This window comes from Candoia aspera, chromosome 2, assembly GCF_035149785.1.
Source record: "Candoia aspera isolate rCanAsp1 chromosome 2, rCanAsp1.hap2, whole genome shotgun sequence".
Classification (NCBI taxonomy): domain Eukaryota; kingdom Metazoa; phylum Chordata; class Lepidosauria; order Squamata; family Boidae; genus Candoia; species Candoia aspera.
The window spans coordinates 178,742,082-178,761,680 of NC_086154.1; the positions used below are offsets into that span (position 1 = coordinate 178,742,082).

At 38.8% G+C, this 19,599-nt stretch overlaps 1 protein-coding gene across 1 annotated transcript in view; it reads left to right on the forward strand.

Annotated features, from left to right (window-relative positions):
* The window catches only part of SHOC1 (shortage in chiasmata 1), a 52,667-nt gene that overhangs the window by 19,552 nt on the left and 13,516 nt on the right, over positions 1 to 19,599 (forward strand). Inside the window, exons 13-25 of the mRNA XM_063293077.1 lie at positions 1,491 to 1,622; positions 3,027 to 3,194; positions 5,249 to 5,257; positions 6,294 to 6,401; positions 6,783 to 6,964; positions 9,890 to 9,962; positions 11,611 to 11,680; positions 11,804 to 11,988; positions 13,227 to 13,344; positions 15,759 to 15,870; positions 16,793 to 16,914; positions 17,989 to 18,082; positions 19,051 to 19,182. Coding sequence (XP_063149147.1) covers positions 1,491 to 1,622; positions 3,027 to 3,194; positions 5,249 to 5,257; positions 6,294 to 6,401; positions 6,783 to 6,964; positions 9,890 to 9,962; positions 11,611 to 11,680; positions 11,804 to 11,988; positions 13,227 to 13,344; positions 15,759 to 15,870; positions 16,793 to 16,914; positions 17,989 to 18,082; positions 19,051 to 19,182 — 1,505 coding nt within the window. The remainder of the gene's footprint in view (positions 1 to 1,490; positions 1,623 to 3,026; positions 3,195 to 5,248; positions 5,258 to 6,293; positions 6,402 to 6,782; positions 6,965 to 9,889; positions 9,963 to 11,610; positions 11,681 to 11,803; positions 11,989 to 13,226; positions 13,345 to 15,758; positions 15,871 to 16,792; positions 16,915 to 17,988; positions 18,083 to 19,050; positions 19,183 to 19,599) is intronic.

Genomic DNA, 19,599 nt, shown 5'->3' on the forward strand with positions numbered 1-19,599 from the left:
AGTTCAGAGAATTACATTCAGTTCTCTTAATGTTTGTAACTACAGTTTTTATATAAGCTCAACATAGCTTAGGATCAAATTGTTGTTCTGATAAAACACTAAAGCTGTATTAGGAACCACTCATGTAAACCAATGAGATCAGAAAGAATCAGGTAGGACTGTGGGCATATCTACTGTACTGTACATGGCAAACAAACCTACTTAATAAGGTATTCCCTTACCTGAGAGAACACTCTGATCTATGTGGGGAAAGAAGAATTAAACATCTCTAATAGTGCGTTCTCTAGTATCTGAAGATACAGTAATTCCTAAGAACGTTTAGGATTAGTTATTAGAGTATATTCTATGTGAATATTCTATATTCACTGTTGATTCTGTTCTCCTGTTTTCAGAATGGAAAGGATATGCAGTGAGCCAGTCTCAATGTGTTTAATTAGATCATACGTACCTTAATGCCCCTTAATGGTTGGTAAAAATCTGCTCTCAGAAGCATCCAGTCCCATTTTGTTAAATAGTTGTGCTAGTTATTCTCAATGTATAATTCAACTGGGGTGCAAGTTAACTAAAAACCACCTCAATTTAATTAAAAAGAATTTGCATTGGATTTGATGAATAATGAGCTTGTTGTGTAGAACCAGCATAAACGAGAAAAACGATGGATTTCATAGATATAGCAGAATTGCCATTGAAATATTAAACTCTTTATGTTCACATATATCCGACCCTCAAAACTTAGATTCCAATCAAGTTACATGTGTGTGGTTTTACTGTGGTTTTAACCCTTATCTACTAACATTCAGCATCAGTTACTATATTAGATTTTCATTGTGAGTCTGTTTAATCAGCTGTACATAGTGCAAAACTGTAGGAACTGATGAGTCCTATAGCACAGCACTACAGTTTTACTTAGTCTTATGTTACCATCTAGTGATCTCAGGCTAAAACTGCAAGTGTATGTTGACATTCCATAGATGTTTTAGAGTTTCTAGTATGTTGGAAACTTCTCCATGATGTTTTTTTATAAAAAGCAAGAAGCACAACAGCAACAATAATATGGCAAACTGTAGCCATGATGGGCTTCTACTACAGCCACTTATATGTGCCATGCAGATATTACAGCTTTTCAGTTTACTATTTTGATAAGAAGAGATCAGTTTGGGTCCAGGACGCATTGAGTTCCCTAAGTCCTTCTCCCTGTTCCTCCCAAAAGCTGCCATTGATCTGTGATTTTCAAGGTTGGAAAATGAGAATATTACTAAATATGAATAGTATTATATGGAAATAAATATGAGAAATATTAACAGTATTTAATTAACTAAACCTGAACAAAGTTAGTATTATCCTGATCTCATTCCTGAATCCCTTTATTTTTTTGAATGTGACCATCAACATACTACTCAAGGGTGGGTCTTGGTCCAAAAAAGTGCACCATTCAGTAAGAAATTAGACTGCTTTAACTTATTTTATTACATGTTTTTGTAATTCCTAAGCTTTGGATACTAAGGAAGAAAGACCATCATTTGAAAGCCACAAGAGTCCTGTTGTTCCTAGCATGACAGTTCCTATGGAAAACCAAGCAAAAGACAATCATACACTATCTTTGATCAAAATTAAAACATCAGGTACTGAATATTTTAAAGCACAATTTTAAAGTTTCTTTTATAACAGGAACTCTGGATTTCAAATTCTTCTGTAATGATCTCGAAACTCCCCCAGTTAAAGGATCAACAATTATATGCATGTAGAATTCTGTACAGAAATGGTGGTCCAGTTAATACACATTTATCAGGGATAAATTGATTATACCAAAGAAGAAGAAATGGAAGATAGTATAATCTCCACAGGAGGCCACTTATGTATCCTGAGAAGAATGGAATGCCTCACCAAAAAAGGCCAAGAAAGGGAACAGATTTTATCAAAATTGGCAAATGTAGAGAAGCACATTTTAAAAGTACTATATTTTGAAAATGTTCACCTCTGACTGCTGTCCAGGCATTAACTGTTGATGGGCCACTAACACTTATGGTTTTTCATCTTTAAACCAGGTTAAGAGTCAGCAGGTTTTCAAATACAGAATTGCCCTCTAACTGCCATTAAAACAGAGGAAAATGACCTGTAAAATAGGATATATGGCCATATTAGATCCCCTATACACAGAGAGAGAGAGAGAGACAGAGACAGTCTATGCAGTGATCTGAATTTGAAAAGATAGTTCTGTAGTATCTGTTGGCTCCTCTTTAAGCATCTGTTTTCCTGGAATTGCACCACAGTTTTATGGAGAGCATCAGCACAAGCTTCTGGAAAGAGTTTGTTTTATCTATCTATCTATCTATCTATCTATCTATCTATCTATCTATCTACCTACCTACCTACCTACCTACCTATCTATCTATCTATCTAATTTGTCCCTGCCCATCTCCTCCCATCGGGGGACTCTGGGCGGTTTACAACAATCGATTAAAAACAACAACCATAAAATACACAGTATAAAAATACACTAATAAATAATATAAATAAAGGTAAAAATAAAGAATCCAGGTGGCGAAAGAATCTAAAACAGTCCAAGTGTGGGAGGAGTGGTCTATAGCAGCCATCCCCATGTAGATCTATTCCCCTCTCCACCCCAAGCAAGGCGGCAGAACCAGGTCTTCAGACTCCTCCGAAAGGCCAGGAGCGATGTTGCTGACAGGTGGTATGTGAATGTCCACAAGCATGCCAAATCGTATTTTTCCATTCAAATCTGGATCACTGCTAGCCTAATACACAGGACTAAAATATTTATGGTTGACAAATAAACAAGTCAGAAAGGAAGATGGAGCAGAAGTGAATATTCTGTTGTAGATTTGTTCTGTAGGAAATTTTTCAAAACATAATCACAAAGCCATTTAGTGTTTATGAAAGGCATATGATTTATCAGAAAACTTCAGTTGCTAGATCATCAGTCATAAAAAATGCAATGTTTTATTTCAATTTTGTTTTGCAGGACCTTAAAGCATTTTATTAAATTTTTGCTTTGTTTTAACCAGAGTGTCAATCTCACACGTATCGTATCCTTGAAGCTGCAGTGGCTCCAGTTTTGAAAGAGCTTATAAACTTTGGCATGAAGAATTGGAGGTTTGCCACACTTAATTCTGACGACACCAGATTTTTTTTAAAACAACAAGAGAAAGTGATCAGTGACACATTGAAACAAGGTGGGACTGCTAAAGAAACAAGTCTTTTCTAAAACTATATAGTTTATATTCTATATAAACTATATTCTATATATTGGATATAGTAAACAGATGTAACTATGGCCATTTTTATTCAATACTAGACAACCCTGTGACCTGTTGGGTCATCCTTTGAGAGGAAGGTAGTGCAGTTTGATGCAACCAGAATGAACATTAAATTTTAGGCTGACCATATTTTTTTTACTCCAATGCTGGATGGTCCCATGATCATCTGAGTATATATCCTAAATGGAAAAATAATTGTAGTCGCAAACAAACTTCAATAATAGGTCAATATTTACTTATCTAAGCAGATAAACAGAATGACCATGGGTGGGCAAAAAAGCAGTGGGAGCAGGAGCAACTTCCAACTTTCTGCCAGCTTCCCTTTGACTTTTCTTGTGGGAAGCTGGCAGGGAGTGCTGGAAATCACAATCGCGTGACCACGGGGACACTGCAATGGCCACAACTTTGCAAATAAAACTGGTCTGAACATTGTTGAAATTTCAATTCCACAGGAGTAATGGGTCCCAGATTTTTTATGCATTCTTTAAGTTAGTGGATTTTAGATACCTTGATTCAAAAATTGTTGCAGTATAATGCACTATTTGGGCTAACTTGAAGGGACAAACAAACAAACAGATAAACACAATGAGTTTTAGTACTATATAGATTTTTTTTCCTAATGCCTTCTTGCCTAAAGATCTTTTAGCTTAAGATATTGTGGATTGAATCAGGAATCTTCTTTACAATAAGCCATGCTTTGGATTTATTCATTTATTTTATATAGCCATCCTCTCAAAAAAAACTTAGGGTGGCATGCGATTAAATACACACACAAAATATAAAATATACAATAAATTCTGCTAAATAAATTGAAAATCAAAACAAGCACATCAGACAGGAACACAAAGTATCCCGACCCAATGACTGGGGGAAAATACAGGTCATAAAAGGCAGGCAGGGTCAGGGCCATCTGGATTTCAGGAGTGGAGAGGGGGAAAATGATATTCTATAGGGCAGGTGCAGCAACAGAGAAGGCAGCTCTCCTGCGTCCCATAAAATGATACTTCTTATGAAATGGGAGTGGAAGCAGGCAACCAAGTCAGAACTTATTGAACAGGCATAGATTGCAGGTAGCCTCACAAAAGTTCAGGTCCTGTGCCAAGAATGGCTTTAAATATTATAATCAGAACCTTGAATTGTACCTGGCAGCCCACTGGTAACCAGTGCAGCTGTTTTCACAAGATGGATTTGTACAAGCACATGGTAGATCTGTACCAAGACCCTCTGAGCCATAGCTGCCACCTGCTTTTCAAACAGAAATTATGTGTCTAGGAGGACCCCCAAATTGTGTACTTGGTCTGTTTGAGAGTGATGGAAAATTTCTGAACCCAGAAGGTCTCAAAATCCACAGCCACTTACTAGGGTTGAACCTGAGTCTGTTCCTCACCAGAGACCTCAGACATTAAGTCAGAACCTTCCTCTCAACCTCTGAGCTTATCCAGAAAGATACTATGGTTGATGGTATTGAAGCCAATGAGAGATAAGGAGAGTCAGGATGGATGTACTATCCCATCCTGATCCTGCCACACAACATCCACAAGCCTAATCAATGCTGTCTCAATATTATGCTCAGGCCTGAAACTAACCTGAAAGGGGTCCAGATAATCAATTTCCTTTAGAAACAGCTGAAGCTGCTGGCTGACCATCTTCTCAATAACCTCCCACAAAAAGGGAAGGTTAGAGATAGGTTGGAAATTATCAATTGCCATCAGATCCAGAAATGGCTTCTTGAGGAAGGAATAGACCATTGCCAGACAGAACTACCCCCTCACTTGTTCTTAGTCCTCACTTGTTCTTAGCACCATCAACTTAAAGTATGCTATGTTACAAGTAATGCAAAAAGATATGCTGCCAGTCATAGAAAATGGTACAGGGTTTAATGAATCCATGATAGAGATAAAGATCATGTCTAAAATACCTTTATACATCCATATGATTGCACTCACATAGGATTAGGTATGATGATAAAGGGATCACTGGCCAGAATCAATAATAAACTTGCTTCTATAATAGCTCCATGCTCTGGAATAGATATCATTTGTTCACCTGGGACAGTTCCATATAGGTGGCAGCCTCAGCTCTTTTATTTTCTGCAACAATCAAAAGATGGTTCAGGAGACTGAAGCTACAAATGAACAAAAGGAAATTAATTAAAGAAACCAAGTTTCTGACCAAGGAACATCTTGGTCAGAAGCCAAGAAGTAAAAATTGCTGTAAAGTAAAACAAACAAGGAAAAATTATTAACTAAGATAATTTGCAGGACTAGAATGGAAAATATAATGCAATAAAAAGTATTGGGTGGAACCATCATTTTAATTTTGCTTCCCAATAATTACAGAAAAGCAATGCTTTGGAAATGCTAAAGGGTGCTAATATAAAAGCAATCTTAAGCCTTCTCCCACTTGTGGCTAGCCATGGCACAAACATGTCCTGGCAACATTTTTTTCTGATGTCCCCACAATGTTCCTGCAGCTTGTCACCAACTTTAAGTCATCTGTAGCTGAACCATTATTAAAGTCATATTCCGTCACTTATTCCAATACCATATAGCAATCTCCCCAAACAGGGTAAAATCTGTTAGGCTTTGCCAGCCACTATCTTAAAAGGAAGTTACCTGACTACAGTTCAGTGACTCAAAACAGGAACAGTAAAGGTGGGACAGAGATCAACAATGGAGACGGGAAATTTCAAGTCAGTACAGTATAGTTTTCTTCTGAAGCAAGGAGGGGTTGATAGCACTTCAACTCTGCAACAGAAAAGGCCCTTAGATTGCACCTTTAAAGTATGTGAGAGGATATCTGAGATACATTGAGATATCAAATTGTCCAATTTAATGATGGCAAAGGTGCTCCAATTTAATGATGGCAAAAGTGCTCTAATTTAATAACAGGATTTTTGTACCTGCCCTTAACATCCACCCACAGAAAGATAAGAAATGTTATCCTGTTTACTAAATAGTTCTTGTAGTTTTAGAAGAATAATCTCTAAATTGTTATTTTCCCCTTTTTTTATAGGTAGCAAAGATGGAAAATATATTTTGGTATTCAAACATGCTGCTATTCTTCATTTGCTGGTTATGGCTCGTGATCTTTTATTAACCTGTAACTTGAAGACTGCATTAGGTAATTTTTATAAAGAGATATATACTCCTACATTGGTTTAGTGAAATATAGCATACAAAGTCTGTATAGATTGGAAGATGGAAAATCCATTTATATTTTGTACAGTTTTTATTGTCAGGCTACATATAGTGAAATTTCTTTCCTTTGTAAGATAAAAATAGTAGCAGTGGAGAAAATTACTGTGAACATTTTAGGAGGTAATGTTTTTGCCTTGAAAAAGCAGACTTTGGGCATAATTCTTCGTTTAGTGTTCAGCTATGAAATCTACTTCCAAATGCATTAAGAATCATAAAGAAAGGGAAAAAAGGAGAAAGGATTTGAAAATGGCATGTGAAATATGCAGAACGTGTGATTGATACAATTAATATTTATTTGATATAGACTATCTGTCCAAGGCAAAAGACAGTTATAAAGATTTCCAAGACTGTGGCCTGGATATTATTTGGAAACAGCTGAAAATTGTGGAGTTTGTTGTGCAGGAGCACAAAGTCAGTCCCAAAGTAACAGAATTACAGCATCAAATTTCTAAGTGGGTACAGAATAATACAAATGATCAGAATAAGGTAAATGACACAAAAAAGTTGGTATTTGGGGAATATTGTAGAAAAAGTAGTCAAGCTACAGCTGCAGTGAACCCTGGGAGAAAGAGATTGTCTGGATATTTCAGTCAGGTTTCAAGCTTGGGTTCAGCACAGAGATAGTGTTACTCACACTTATAGATGATCTCTGGCAGGACCAGGATAGGGGTACTACAACCCAGCTCAACCTCTGAGTGGCTTTTAATACCATCTATCCTGGTATTATTCTGAGCCATCTCCAGGTTGGGTTAGGAGTGGAGGGAATGGTTTTGCAGTAGTTCCCCTTCTTCCTGAAGGGACAGCTCCAGTTGGTGGTGATATGTGGGGAGAGACTGAGCCCTTGTCCCCTCTGTTGTGGGGTCCCAGAGGGCTTAATACTCTGCCTACTCCTATTTAACACCTACATGAAACCACTGGGTAAAATCATCCATCAGGAGGGGGTCAGGTTTCTTCAGTATGCTGTTGACTGTACATCTTGATCCCTGGCTGAATAAATGATGTTGCCAAAGTGCTGTCCAAGTGTCTGAAGATTGTCTGGATGGAGAGGAACAGGTTGAGACTCAATCACAGAGAGGCTTTGGGTCTGAAGGCCTACCAATTCTAGTTAGATTCTATCATTAACTTTGAATGGGGTTGCACTCCTCCTGATAGAACTGGTTTGCAATCTGAGGGTCTTCTTGCCCTCAAAGCTCCTGCTGGAGAAGGTGGCAGCTATGGTGAAGAGGGTGTTCACATGAATTGCAATGAATAAATGATGTTGCCAAAGTGCTGTCCAAGTGTCTGAAGATTGTCTGGATGGAGAGGAACAGGTTGAGACCTCCAAGGTTTGTCCTGGAATGGTAGGGGTAGTCGCTGTGAGTTATGCCATAGTCACCTCTCAAATGGAGTACTGCAATGTGCTGTATTGGGACTGCCAATATTGTATTCAAAGGGACTGCCTTTGAAGAGCATCTGGAAACTATAGCTGGTCCAGAATGCAGTGGTTCAAGTAGTTCAAGTAGTTCTGGGTGCACCTCAAGGAACCCAGGTAACACTTATGTTTCAAGAGCTGCACTGGTTGCCAGTTAGCTTCTAGGTGCAATTCAAGGTGCTGATCTTAATGTGGTTTACTTGAGCTAGTACTGAATAAGTCTTGTGTCTCTTATCAGATTTCTTTTCCCCATTAGAGCTGTATTATTATACAAAAATACAGTGTTTGTAATTATCCTACATTTTACTTTTAATCTTAATGTTAACTCTAGGCTTGTGTTTATTTTTACTGCCTAGGAGTTTCTTTTCATTATAAGAATAATGAAAATATCCTGATTCTATACCTACATCTATAATTTCCTTGCTCTATTTCTTCCTACCTCAACAATTTCCTACCTCTATGGATTTCACTTTTCCAGATCTTCAGCTTTTGTAGCCAAACACAGGCCATTTTCACTTGGAAACCCTTTTCATTCCTTCTTTTAGAAGGTGTGGTATAAGAGCTTTTCCTCTCTCTTCTCCCAGCACTCCCAGTCCTCTGTTCCTGGAAATAGCTTCTGCTACTCTGCACCTGGGTTGTTGCATGCAGTTGGCTTGCTCTGGCTGCTTCTTTGCAGATGCTGCTCAGGCCCTTCCTCCCCCACCCCAACTTTTGGTTCTGCCTCTGCTTGTCTTGCCTGTTGAGTGACTCCTCTGAGCTTTGCAATTCCCTTTTGACCGTTCTGGGGCTGCTGTTGTTTTCTTGTCTTTGCCTTTGCTTTGGAAGATGCTTCTATTTCCATGCAGTCTTTCTCATTCAACTCCTTCCTTGCCATTTCCACCACCCTTTGAGGTTTCAAGTCTGCTTCACTCTCCAATTAAGGAGGCTGTTTTAAACCTTGCCCCAGGTAAAACTGAAAAATCTGAATCTCTAGAGCAGTGTTTCTCAACCTCAGCAACTATAAGGTGTGTGGACTTCAACTGCCAGAATTCCCCAGCCAGCTTAAAAGTTGCTGAGGTTGAGAAACACTGCTCCCAGTCATCCCAGGTGGTGAGTCCATCCTTCCACACACCTTGATTTCGGATTGCCTTCTTCAGAAGCCACAGAAACATACCTTTTATTTCAGTTCTGTTGAATAGTAGCCCCCTTGACATGTGCTCACCCCCACACCCCTTCCTGATGTTGATAAAATTGATGTAAACTTGGTTGTTTCACCAAGCCAGGGGAACTGCATCATTATGACTATCCCTTCAGATGTTAGATAAGTTTTTATTGTTTTGAATATGACCCCTGGTTTTACATGATTATTCTCTAAGGTGTTTTTATTAATTTGATTTGAATCTGTCTGTTTGAATCCAAATTACCTCCTGGGGAGCTATATGCTGCTCAGAGTTGGCTGATCTGAGCAGCCTAGAAGGGTAAATAAATTCTGCTCAAATCAATGTCAGGTTTTTATTGGTGGATTGAATTAGGGGCCCAATGTGAGTTAGGAGGAAAAGGACAGATCTGTGGTCAGGAATGCTCCAGCTTGCCAATTGAAATGATGTGGATCAACTTAGCTGATCTCTCCTACTCTTGACTAGAAATTCCTTGGAAAGTGCAAAAGATTATTGTGACAACATACATGCTGTTGGAAAACAGAAAAAAATTACTAATTATATTGCCATAGCAGGAATGCCAGCTTGGCACAGAAAAAATACTCATTGGAACAAGGGAATAGGGGAAGCCTACACTGTACAGTATATAAGCAGAATAATCTTCAGTTCAGTAAAAATAAACTACACTGCATTGCATTGCGTTTTTCCACATTAACATATTCATATTTTTCCTATTTATTCTTGCTTCAATCCCGTAGTCATGGAAATGCTCGGCCAATGATTCAAGTTACTGTTATAGCCCTTAAATATCAAATGGAGATTGTTAAATTGTTTAATTAAAATGATTTTTTAATGCTGTATCAGGTAGTAATTGTGATTAGAATGGATTTTGATGAAGAAACAGAAGTCCTAATCAATAACATTAACACAGTGCAAGGTAAAGGTTACTTTTCATTTTCATATTGCTTTGAAAACTGTTATTACCCATATAGTAACGAGTTTGCTCCATATTTCATTTCAAATATGATCAGGATGCAAAACCCCTGTAATATTATTATATTTTCTCCAGTTCCTACATGCAGACTTTCTACACATTTGTGAAGATCCCAGTACCAAGATTCTAACTTAGAAATTCTCCAGACAGTCCATCAGAAAGCTTAAAGAATTCTTTATTAAGATCTGATTAACACAGGATAGTAATCAAAGGTCCAAGTGAGATTTTGGTGCCAAGACATTCAAAGTGATTCTTTCCCTCCTCTGATCTCATCCCTCCTCCCTGTCTCGCAAACAAGCTGTTTCTCACTCCTGAGTTCCCTCCTCCCATCTCGGCAGTTCGTTAAGGTGATTAACAACTGCAGGTGCCTTATCAGCAGCAAAGCGTCCTTGGCTGAAATGCCTGAGGCAAAGGAACGTGAAGCTAACAAGGTTTGGTTCTCTAGGAATACGGTGAATGCGCGAAGCTAGCTAATGCGTGTAGAAACTTTTAATGGCAGGCAAACCAAGTGAAGGGAGCCTGACAGCATTAGTAAAAATACTAAACACTGATTTACAGTAACATTATTTTTTTAACTATGTCTTTATTTACAAAAGAGAGAGAGAGAAATTTACCATTGGGGACCAGGCAGTGCTAGGCTAAGGATACTTAGTGTTTTGGATTTCAACTTCCACAGCCATAGTCAGTTGCAAAGGAGTGTATTAGATTGTGACGCCTGTATAACAGCTGTGTTGGAACAAACTAACATCCTAAAAGAAATGTAAAAGCAGGACATCAATGCAGTACTCATTTAAGTTCTCCAAAAGCAAGAAGAATCTCTTGGATACTCACCTCCAAGATTTGTTTGTTTGTTTAGACAATTTATATGGCCGTCCATTTCATGGCAATCTCTTCGGGCAGCTGAAAATTAAAACTGGATAGATCTTTGATAGCTACGTGGCTATTGTGCAACTTCCCCAATGCAGAAAAGGTTCTAAGATGCTTTTACACTCAAACCAGCTGCCTTCTTTGCAGAATTTTACAGGGGGCAAACATAGCCTTCTACTTGTAATCTTCCTAGTTTTTCCATCACTGCTATGTCTTTGTTTTCTTCATTCTGTATTTTACTTGTTTTAAGAAAGCAAAGACCAATTATGGCACAAGGTATTTCATCACAGAACTAGTAGCTTTCTTTCTAAAACCAACTACAACAGTTCAATTAAAGGTCCAGTTCTATACAAAGTATAGAAATAGGTCCCACTGACTACAGTGGAGCTAGCAGAGTAACATGCATCAAATATGCATATTTAATGTGGTAAAAATATTAACCAACTGCTAAAAAACGGAGTATACAAAATATGATTATTTTACCAGCTTTATAAAAGCATACTAATTTAAAAGTCAACAGATAATGCTATAGGCTTAATAATAACTTCACCTACAAAATGTTAAAAAAATCTCAGGATGACAATGTAAAGACAGCATCAGTTTAATAATTGTATGCTTTTACTACCTTATCCACTCAGCTGGATAAATAACTAATCATTGCCCACATATCAATTTCCAGGACCACCAATTAGTGTTAATAAGATCTCTCTCTCTCTTTATATAGGCTTGAAGGCTATATATTTGAATTCTAAGAAAAGAGGAATACTGTTTGAGAGCAAACATATAATAAATAGGTAGGTATAGTTAATTGTTATTGAAAAATAGACCAATATCTTGAAATTATTTCAGAAAAGTATTCAGAAGATGTCACTGAAAACATATATATTAAGACTTTTTTCTTGACTTTTCATTTTTAGTTTGGACATATATTCTTGTATCATTGTACATAATCAACATATTGGGCCTGATTTCCCCTGGACTAATTTTTCATTAGTGATAGAATACAACTACACTGAAAATTCCTGTTGGATTGATCTATGCAAAAAATTGAATATATCTTACTTAATTTTCCAAACAGCTCCCCCAGAAGCAATTGAAACTGGTATGTGAATGTTTCAAATACATAACTGAAGAGGAAATAAGATAGAAGAATAGAGCTTGCTTTATAAAATAATCTAATGTTTGTGTACAATTATTTTCTAAAATGAAAAAAATTAATTTGTAAAATTGTGTCCAGATAACCAGAGTTTTTAATTACATAACTGTACAAAGTCAGAGATGAACTACTGGTGTGTTATTTTATAGTACTTCATATTATACCTATTTTACTATTCAGCTTCGAAGTTGTGCATGTGTATTATCTTAGCAATCCATGAAAAAAAATCATGTAACATACCTAAGTATTAGGTTCATTTTTATTACTGATGGGTGGCTGAAAACTGAGAACTTGTAGTTTGCCCAAAGTGGCCCAGCTGAATTCATAGTAGAAGTGAGGCTCACTGAATTTCATTAGCTTTTTCTTATGAGAAGATGTTGAGCTTTAGCTACAATGTTATACGACTTTAGGTTGTATTTCACTTCTTTTAAGGCACTTCAAGTTATGGAAATTCTAACATGTACATCAATCTTTGCCGGAGAGAATCAGATCTGTACATATCTTCTTGCTATCTGCTGATTTGCTCTTCAGTTGAAATGAACAGGGCATTACAGCACATACCAGTCCTTTATATTAACATCAAATCAAAATTTCTTTCCTCACTGAAAAATTGCTCAAGATCTAAATGATAGGGGATTTGTTTAAAGCAGAAATTAAATTCGGTGCAATAAAAGCATTCAGGATAGCATTGATTTTGGACACTGGAAAGTGTAGTTTAAGAATTCCTTTCATATTATAGGAATGTAACAGCCTGTACTGATTTTGTGCTGACCCACACAGCTGCCAGGAATGAGCCCAAAAAACAAAACTTTATAGCAATTAGGGATAGTATTTCCCATAGGAAATCTCTGCTCACCCAAGAGCATGATGAAGCTTTTATCTGGAATTATACATACTGCAGTTTTAGCAAAGAACTCCTGTGGATTTTCTGGAAACAGCAATTTCTAAGATACTATTCATTCATAAAAATAGATAACTGACCCAAGAGATTGTATAGTAAAGATATCTGGAACTGTATTTTAAAAAAAAAACTATTTAATTTTTTTTTAGTTCTTTAAGTCTATATATAGTAGCTTCTAAGTCATGTTGGTGTGTTGTGGCCTTCCAGCATTAATAATAAATAAATGTTAGTATAGCATTTGTAGTATAGCTTTTTATGAAATGTTGATGTTATTTGTTTTTAGAAGAGTTTTTGCCACATAATTTTGGATATGTCCTCCTGAGGTTGCCAATTCCTTATGTTTTTCTGACATCTGAAGGATTTCTCAATACCCCAGAAATCCTTCAACTACTGGAATCCAAGTAAGTGATGAAACTCCAGGGCCTGGAGAAGCTCATATTTTCAGATCCCTCTCATTCTCTGCTGTTCCTTCCAAGCCTCACTAATATAACATTTATCCTGCCTTATATTTAGGTCAATTTATTTTTTAAAATATTTTAATTATGCATTAAGGCCCATTAAGACTCATCCTATTTGTGACTAAGAAGTGGCCAAAGGCACAGAGTGATATGCCTGCACTGGACCTTGGTCTGTGCTTCAGCATCACGCAATGAACTGGAGTAGGTATGACCTGCGGAACGCATGAGAGATGTGTACTTAGCATATAGCAAGTCACCAAGTGGGGTGACATAGGCAAGGAATGGTTATTGGAACTTGGAGTATTTATTTATTTATTTATTTAATCATATTTTTATCACCGCCCATCTCCCTCATATGGGGGACTCTGGGCGGTTCACAATAAAACAGTTTGAAATTCAATAAAATCATAAATATCATTAATCCATAAATATCAATATCAATAAATAAATATAAAATGTAATGAGATCCAAGTAATGGCAGATCTAATACCAACCAAAGGGGAACAAGACCGGCCTCGGCAGGACTAGGGAGCCAACCAACCCCAAGAGTGGCTCTTCCTCTCCCCACTCTAGGCATGGTGACAAAGCCAGGTCTTCAGTCGTTTCCTGAAGTCCACTCCGTCTTACCAGGGTTCAGCTGAAGCCATGAGCCCGATCTCTCCTCCCCTATTAACACCAACTGGGACCGGCCCTGGAGGAAGGAGGTGAACAAGCGTAAGACTACGCCACCCACCCCCAACTCCCTGAGCCGACCCAAAAGGATACCATGGTCCATGGTATCGAAAGCCGCTGAGAAGTCAAGGAGAGCAAGGATGGTTGCACTGCCTCCATCCCGCTCCCGCCAGAGATCATCCATAAGTGCAACCAGTGCTGTTCCTGTCCCATATCCGGGCCTGAAACCTGACTGAAAGGGGTCTAGATAATCCGCTTCCTCCAGGATCCTCTGGAGCTGCAGTGCCACCACCTTCTCAACCACCTTCCCCATAAAGGGGAGGTGGGAGACTAGAAAATTATCTAGCACAGTAGAGTCCAGCAATGGTTTCTTGAGGAAGGGGCATACCAACGCCTCCTTAAAGGCCGCCAGAAACACCCCCTCCCGCAAGGATGTATTTACCATTGACTGGGCTCAACCACACGTCACCTCCCAAGCTGCCTTCACCAGCCAGGAGGGACACGGGTCTAATTGATAGGTGGTGGCATTCACAGTCCAGAGGATCTTGTCCACTTCCTCAGGTCCAACAGGGTCAAACTGTTCCCAGATAACTGGGTAAGTACGCTCCCCAGGCATCTCCCCAGACTCTGTCCCATGCTTGGAGTCCAACTGAGAGTGAATCTGAGCGATTTTATCCTGCAGATGCTCCGAAAACTCCTCAGCACGGCCCTGTAGATGATTTTCCGGGTCCCCTTTCCCCAACAGGGATTGGGTGATCCTAAACAGGGCCGCTGGGTGGCATTCTGCGGATGCAATAAGAGTGGAGAAATACTGACGTTTCGCCACTGTTACTGCCACAAGGTAGGCCTTAATCGTGGCTCTAGCTTGTGTCCGGTCGGGTTCGGCCTTCGTCTTTCTCCAGCGGTGCTCTAGGCATCTCTTAATCCTCTTCAGAACCCTCAGCTCCTCCATGAACCACGGGGAGTGTCAGGTTCGATAGGATAAGAGCCACACAGGTGCGATCCTATCCAAGGCCCCAGCCATCTCCCTATTCCAGGCAGCAGCCAGGGCCTCTGCTGGACCGTGCAGCAGATCCTCAGGTATAACCCCCAGCTCCCTCTGAAACCACATTGGGTCCATCAGTCGCCAGGGGCAGACCGATCAAATAGGTACTGCCTCCCTGCGGAGGGGGGTGGAGTATGAGAATCCCAAGGTCACCAGGGCGTGATCTGACCATGACAACGGGGAAAGATGTAACTCTCCCCTCAGATCACATTGCCACTGCTCTGACAAAACTAAGTCTGGTGTGAGGCCACTGTCTCAAGTCGGGTCCTGAATAATCTGAGTCAGGCCCATGGCTGTCATGGTGGCCATGAACTCCCGAGCTGCCTCTGAGGCCCGCCCCAGGGACGGCAAATTGAAGTCCCCCAGAACCATAAGTCTGGGGAACTCCACCGCCAACCTGAGACCGCCTCCAGCAGCTCAGGCAGAGAGGTTGCTACGCAGCAGGGAAGCTGGTACAGCAGCAACACTCCCAACTGCTCTCGGGCACCCAACTTGAAAAACGGTCTCACAACCAGCTACTTGTGGAGCAGCGCCCCTGAAGGCCACTAGAGACTCTCCGATGACAGAGACTCTGATGAGTATGGGTGCAACAGAATTGTAATATGTTCACTGGATTACTAACAGGAACTTTCACATGCAGGTACAATATTACAGTAATTGAAAGAAACTGCTATGAGGCCTTACAGTATTTTGGAGGCACAGAACATTATGTTGTGATGACTATAGATGAATGCACAGCTATTGTTATGCAGGTAAAAAAATATATTATAAAAGATTCTACTGTCACATACCCCTATAGTATAGTTGCCTCACATTCATATCTTATGCACATATACATTTTTTAATTATTTGATAAATATCTACAGTATGTGTCTCAAAATATATCTTAGAATTATTCTCACTTTTACAAAGAGAAACTGAATAGTCTGTCTCACATGTAACCTGTATCGACACAATAACCCTGTCTTCCCCTGTCTTCCCCCCACCTTACCAGTTTAAATCCTATATTAGTTTATGTTAGCCCTATGAGTTAGACCAGATCAGGAAACCAATTCCAAGGAAGGCTAGAACTAAACTTTATTGAGGTAGGCTATACCAACAGAATCTTGCAAGTCTGTGTTTAACCTCCCTCTTATACTCCATTGAGTCAGGGAAGAGCAGCCTGAACCTCTTCCTAATACTATCTCCTTTCCCAGGGCTTAAGGAACAATTTTGCCCTTGTTTCCGTAATGGTTTCTGAATGTTCCCTTCAGTGCCATCGCTGTGGCTCTCTCCAGTTTAGCCCAGTGTTTCTCAACCTTGACAACTTTAAGATGTGTAGACTTGAAGTTGCCGAGGTTGAGAAACACTGGTTTAGCCACTCCATGCATCTGATGAAGCTCGTGAAAGCTTCTGCCTTTAAATAAAATTTGTTACTCTGAAGAGATGCTATCAGACTCCTGAATATATGTAATTTGCCAAATTTAGGGCTACTGTGCCTGAGCAGCAAAACTTCAGTCACCACTAGATGGCAGCAAAGCATTAGCATTTTCTTTGCTGCCATCCAATGGTTTTCCACATTTTTGCAGCCCAGATATGGTAGCCCTAACCAAATTATCAATCATATCTGTGCTCTATTATTTTATAATCTTACACTTCAGTTTACTTACTTGCTTCATGTCAACTTTGTTGTAGAACATAAAAGAACTCAATTATGAAAAATCTTCTGATAATATTGTGTTAAGACTGATGGTGCTATCACTCCAGTATACCTCCTGTTGGATTATTTTATACTCCAGAGAAAGATTAAATTCTAGGTAAGTCAAAAGCTTTAAATTAATTCTTAAGCTTAAATTTTGGAGTGTACATTTTTAAAAAATAAAAGTTAGAATTGTGATATTGTTGCACAATTGTTGCCGAAGCAAAGGAGGTATTCTGGGATACTTCCATACATCTAATTTTTTATTTGTCAAAATGTAGGGCAAATCATGGAAGCAGTACTCTAGCCTGTGGAAAATAAATCTGCACCTGGTGATTGCTTTGTTATAATTGATGAAACACAGAAATATTCTTATTAACATTTCATGCGTTAAAATGTTTATTTAAGCTATTCAGGTTCCAGCTATTCTGTCTTTATCCATCTTTCACATCCCTATGTATCATTAGCCTTCCTCAGTAAAAACCTCTTGGCTTGTGGTACATACCTTTAGCTTTAACAGAAATGCTCTGTTCTTAGTGTTGCATGGCACTCTGAAGCCACAGATTGCCCAGTTACAGTGCTGTGAACTATTTTGTAGGTATATCTGTTTAGTGCATAACTGTAAGACATTAGGGTTTTTTCTGTTTTTATTTTTACTTCTCAGATGATGGGGCATTGAATTTACTTATACAGATTGGGCAGTAGACATACAGTACCAAATAACACTCTCCTGCTGTAAATAGTTTTCCTCATCAGGTTCATAGTTAGGGTTAGTTCATAAGTTAGGGCTATATGAATTCATCCAGTCATCTTTAGGTTTCTGCTTAATCGAAATTAAGTCAAATAGTTTTCTCTTTCTAGGGTTTGGGAAAGATTTGGGAGGGAACAGAACTGTTGCAGAACATTTTATGTTAGGTTTTGCTCACTTCATTGCAGCATTTAGGCTTGCAGTTAAAATATCAGATAAACATAATGTAATATAGTTACAATATTAATATTGTATATAATTTGTAGCACTTTTTCTTCAATCTACATGTTCAGGCACAATTATATGCAGCAACTTTTGTTTGCTTAAAATGTAAATAAGTAAAGAGACTATTTAATGTTCAAAGAAGATTTTAAAAAGGAATACTCTGTGTTTGTGTGTGTGTGTGTGTAGGAGGACAATAACAAAATATGCTGTTTTATTTAGATATAGCCTAACCGGAAAAACTCTGCATCATCTTGCTTTGATTTATGCAGCCTTGATTCCTTTTGCACAGAAGTCAGAAGGCTTTGAAGTGAAGGTAGTTTTGTGTTCAAATGTATGTGTCACTATGTTCCCACACTAGCAGATAATCTAATCACTATGCACTAGACAATAAAGGGTTATCATATATGCAGCTTTCAGTACCCAGATTTGTTCTTTACCCATTTTGTTGGCCTTCTTACTACCATCCCATGTGGTCCTAATTTGGGAGTCAGAATGCTTTGATTGAGCACATTTGATCCCTGGAGTTTTGCAGTTTTATTCTTTTACAAAAGTAATTGGGACTGGTATAAATAGTATTTTCCTCTGTCTGAGCTGTTTTTTACATTCTCAAAAGTGTGTGACAAAACCCAGCCAAAAGTGCCTGTATGGGTATATCCTAAAGTTTGATTCATACAAGAAATTTTAGTAGTGACTAATCCTTTTGTCCTGACTCCCAGGAAACACTCTGAGACAGGGAACTGTTCTCTAATGTTTTATTGCTAATACATAACAGTAATCCTAACAAACTGAACAAGCGTGGGAAAAACCCAGCCATATAAACCCTGCAGGTTAAGGCTGTCCCAATCTGTGCCTCTTGGAATGGCTCACCAATTCCTCAGTGCTACGCATGCGCTTAACAGTCTGGAAAGGAGCCCCCTGCTCGCCATCCTTACTCAGGACATCTTTATTCATTTGGCCACATTACCTCTTCCTTCCTCTTGACAAGAATATTGCTTAAAAAAGCTTTGTCTGTTAAAGTTAGTACACAATGGGAGTTTCACATCCTTAACTGATTATGCAAAAATGTACAAGAATCCACAGGAAAAATATATTTATAATTCTCAGTCCCAGTTAGGTTATCAGAGCATACATAATAGAGATAACACTTGCTACATTTTTCCATCTAGGATATGATGGTGAACATGCAGCATCACTTGAGCATTAAGATATCAAAGGATTATTTTTGTGCTTTCAACTTGCATATGATTTTCATTCTAAATCTAAAAGGCAAATATGTTTTAGGTGGCTCTTACACCAGGAGTTGAAGAGGCAGCACTTTTGGTTCGCCAGATAGCTGACCACGTCCTGCTAGCTTCTAAACAACACCCTCAGGATCAGCTGAGCAAGTCATGGCTTTCTGTCCTGCCATCAGAGGTAAATGATCTGACTTCCTTTTGTTTACAAGACACCAATATTTCTAGTGCTAATGTGCTGGACACTGAGAGAGCATTTAAGAGATGTAGATCCTAAGAGATGTTAAATTAGTTCAGCATTTGTGTTTAAGTGGTAATCCCAGGGAAACTGGTTGATTGACTGGGGGTAGGTGAGTTGGTTGACCAAGAGAAAAAGTTCCCTGCTTTAAGTGGAGCAACAACTCCTTGCTTCAGATTCTCCAGGAAGCTGATACATAGAGATAATTTGGAGACCAGGAACAAAATGTCTTCATGGGAGAATCAGTTCAAAAGCAAGGTCAAAGGAACTCCATTGGGCAACCCACAAGGCAAGGTCATCACATGAAAGAAATCTGCCATGTGAAGAACAAATATTTTTCCAGCAACCAGAAGCTTGCAG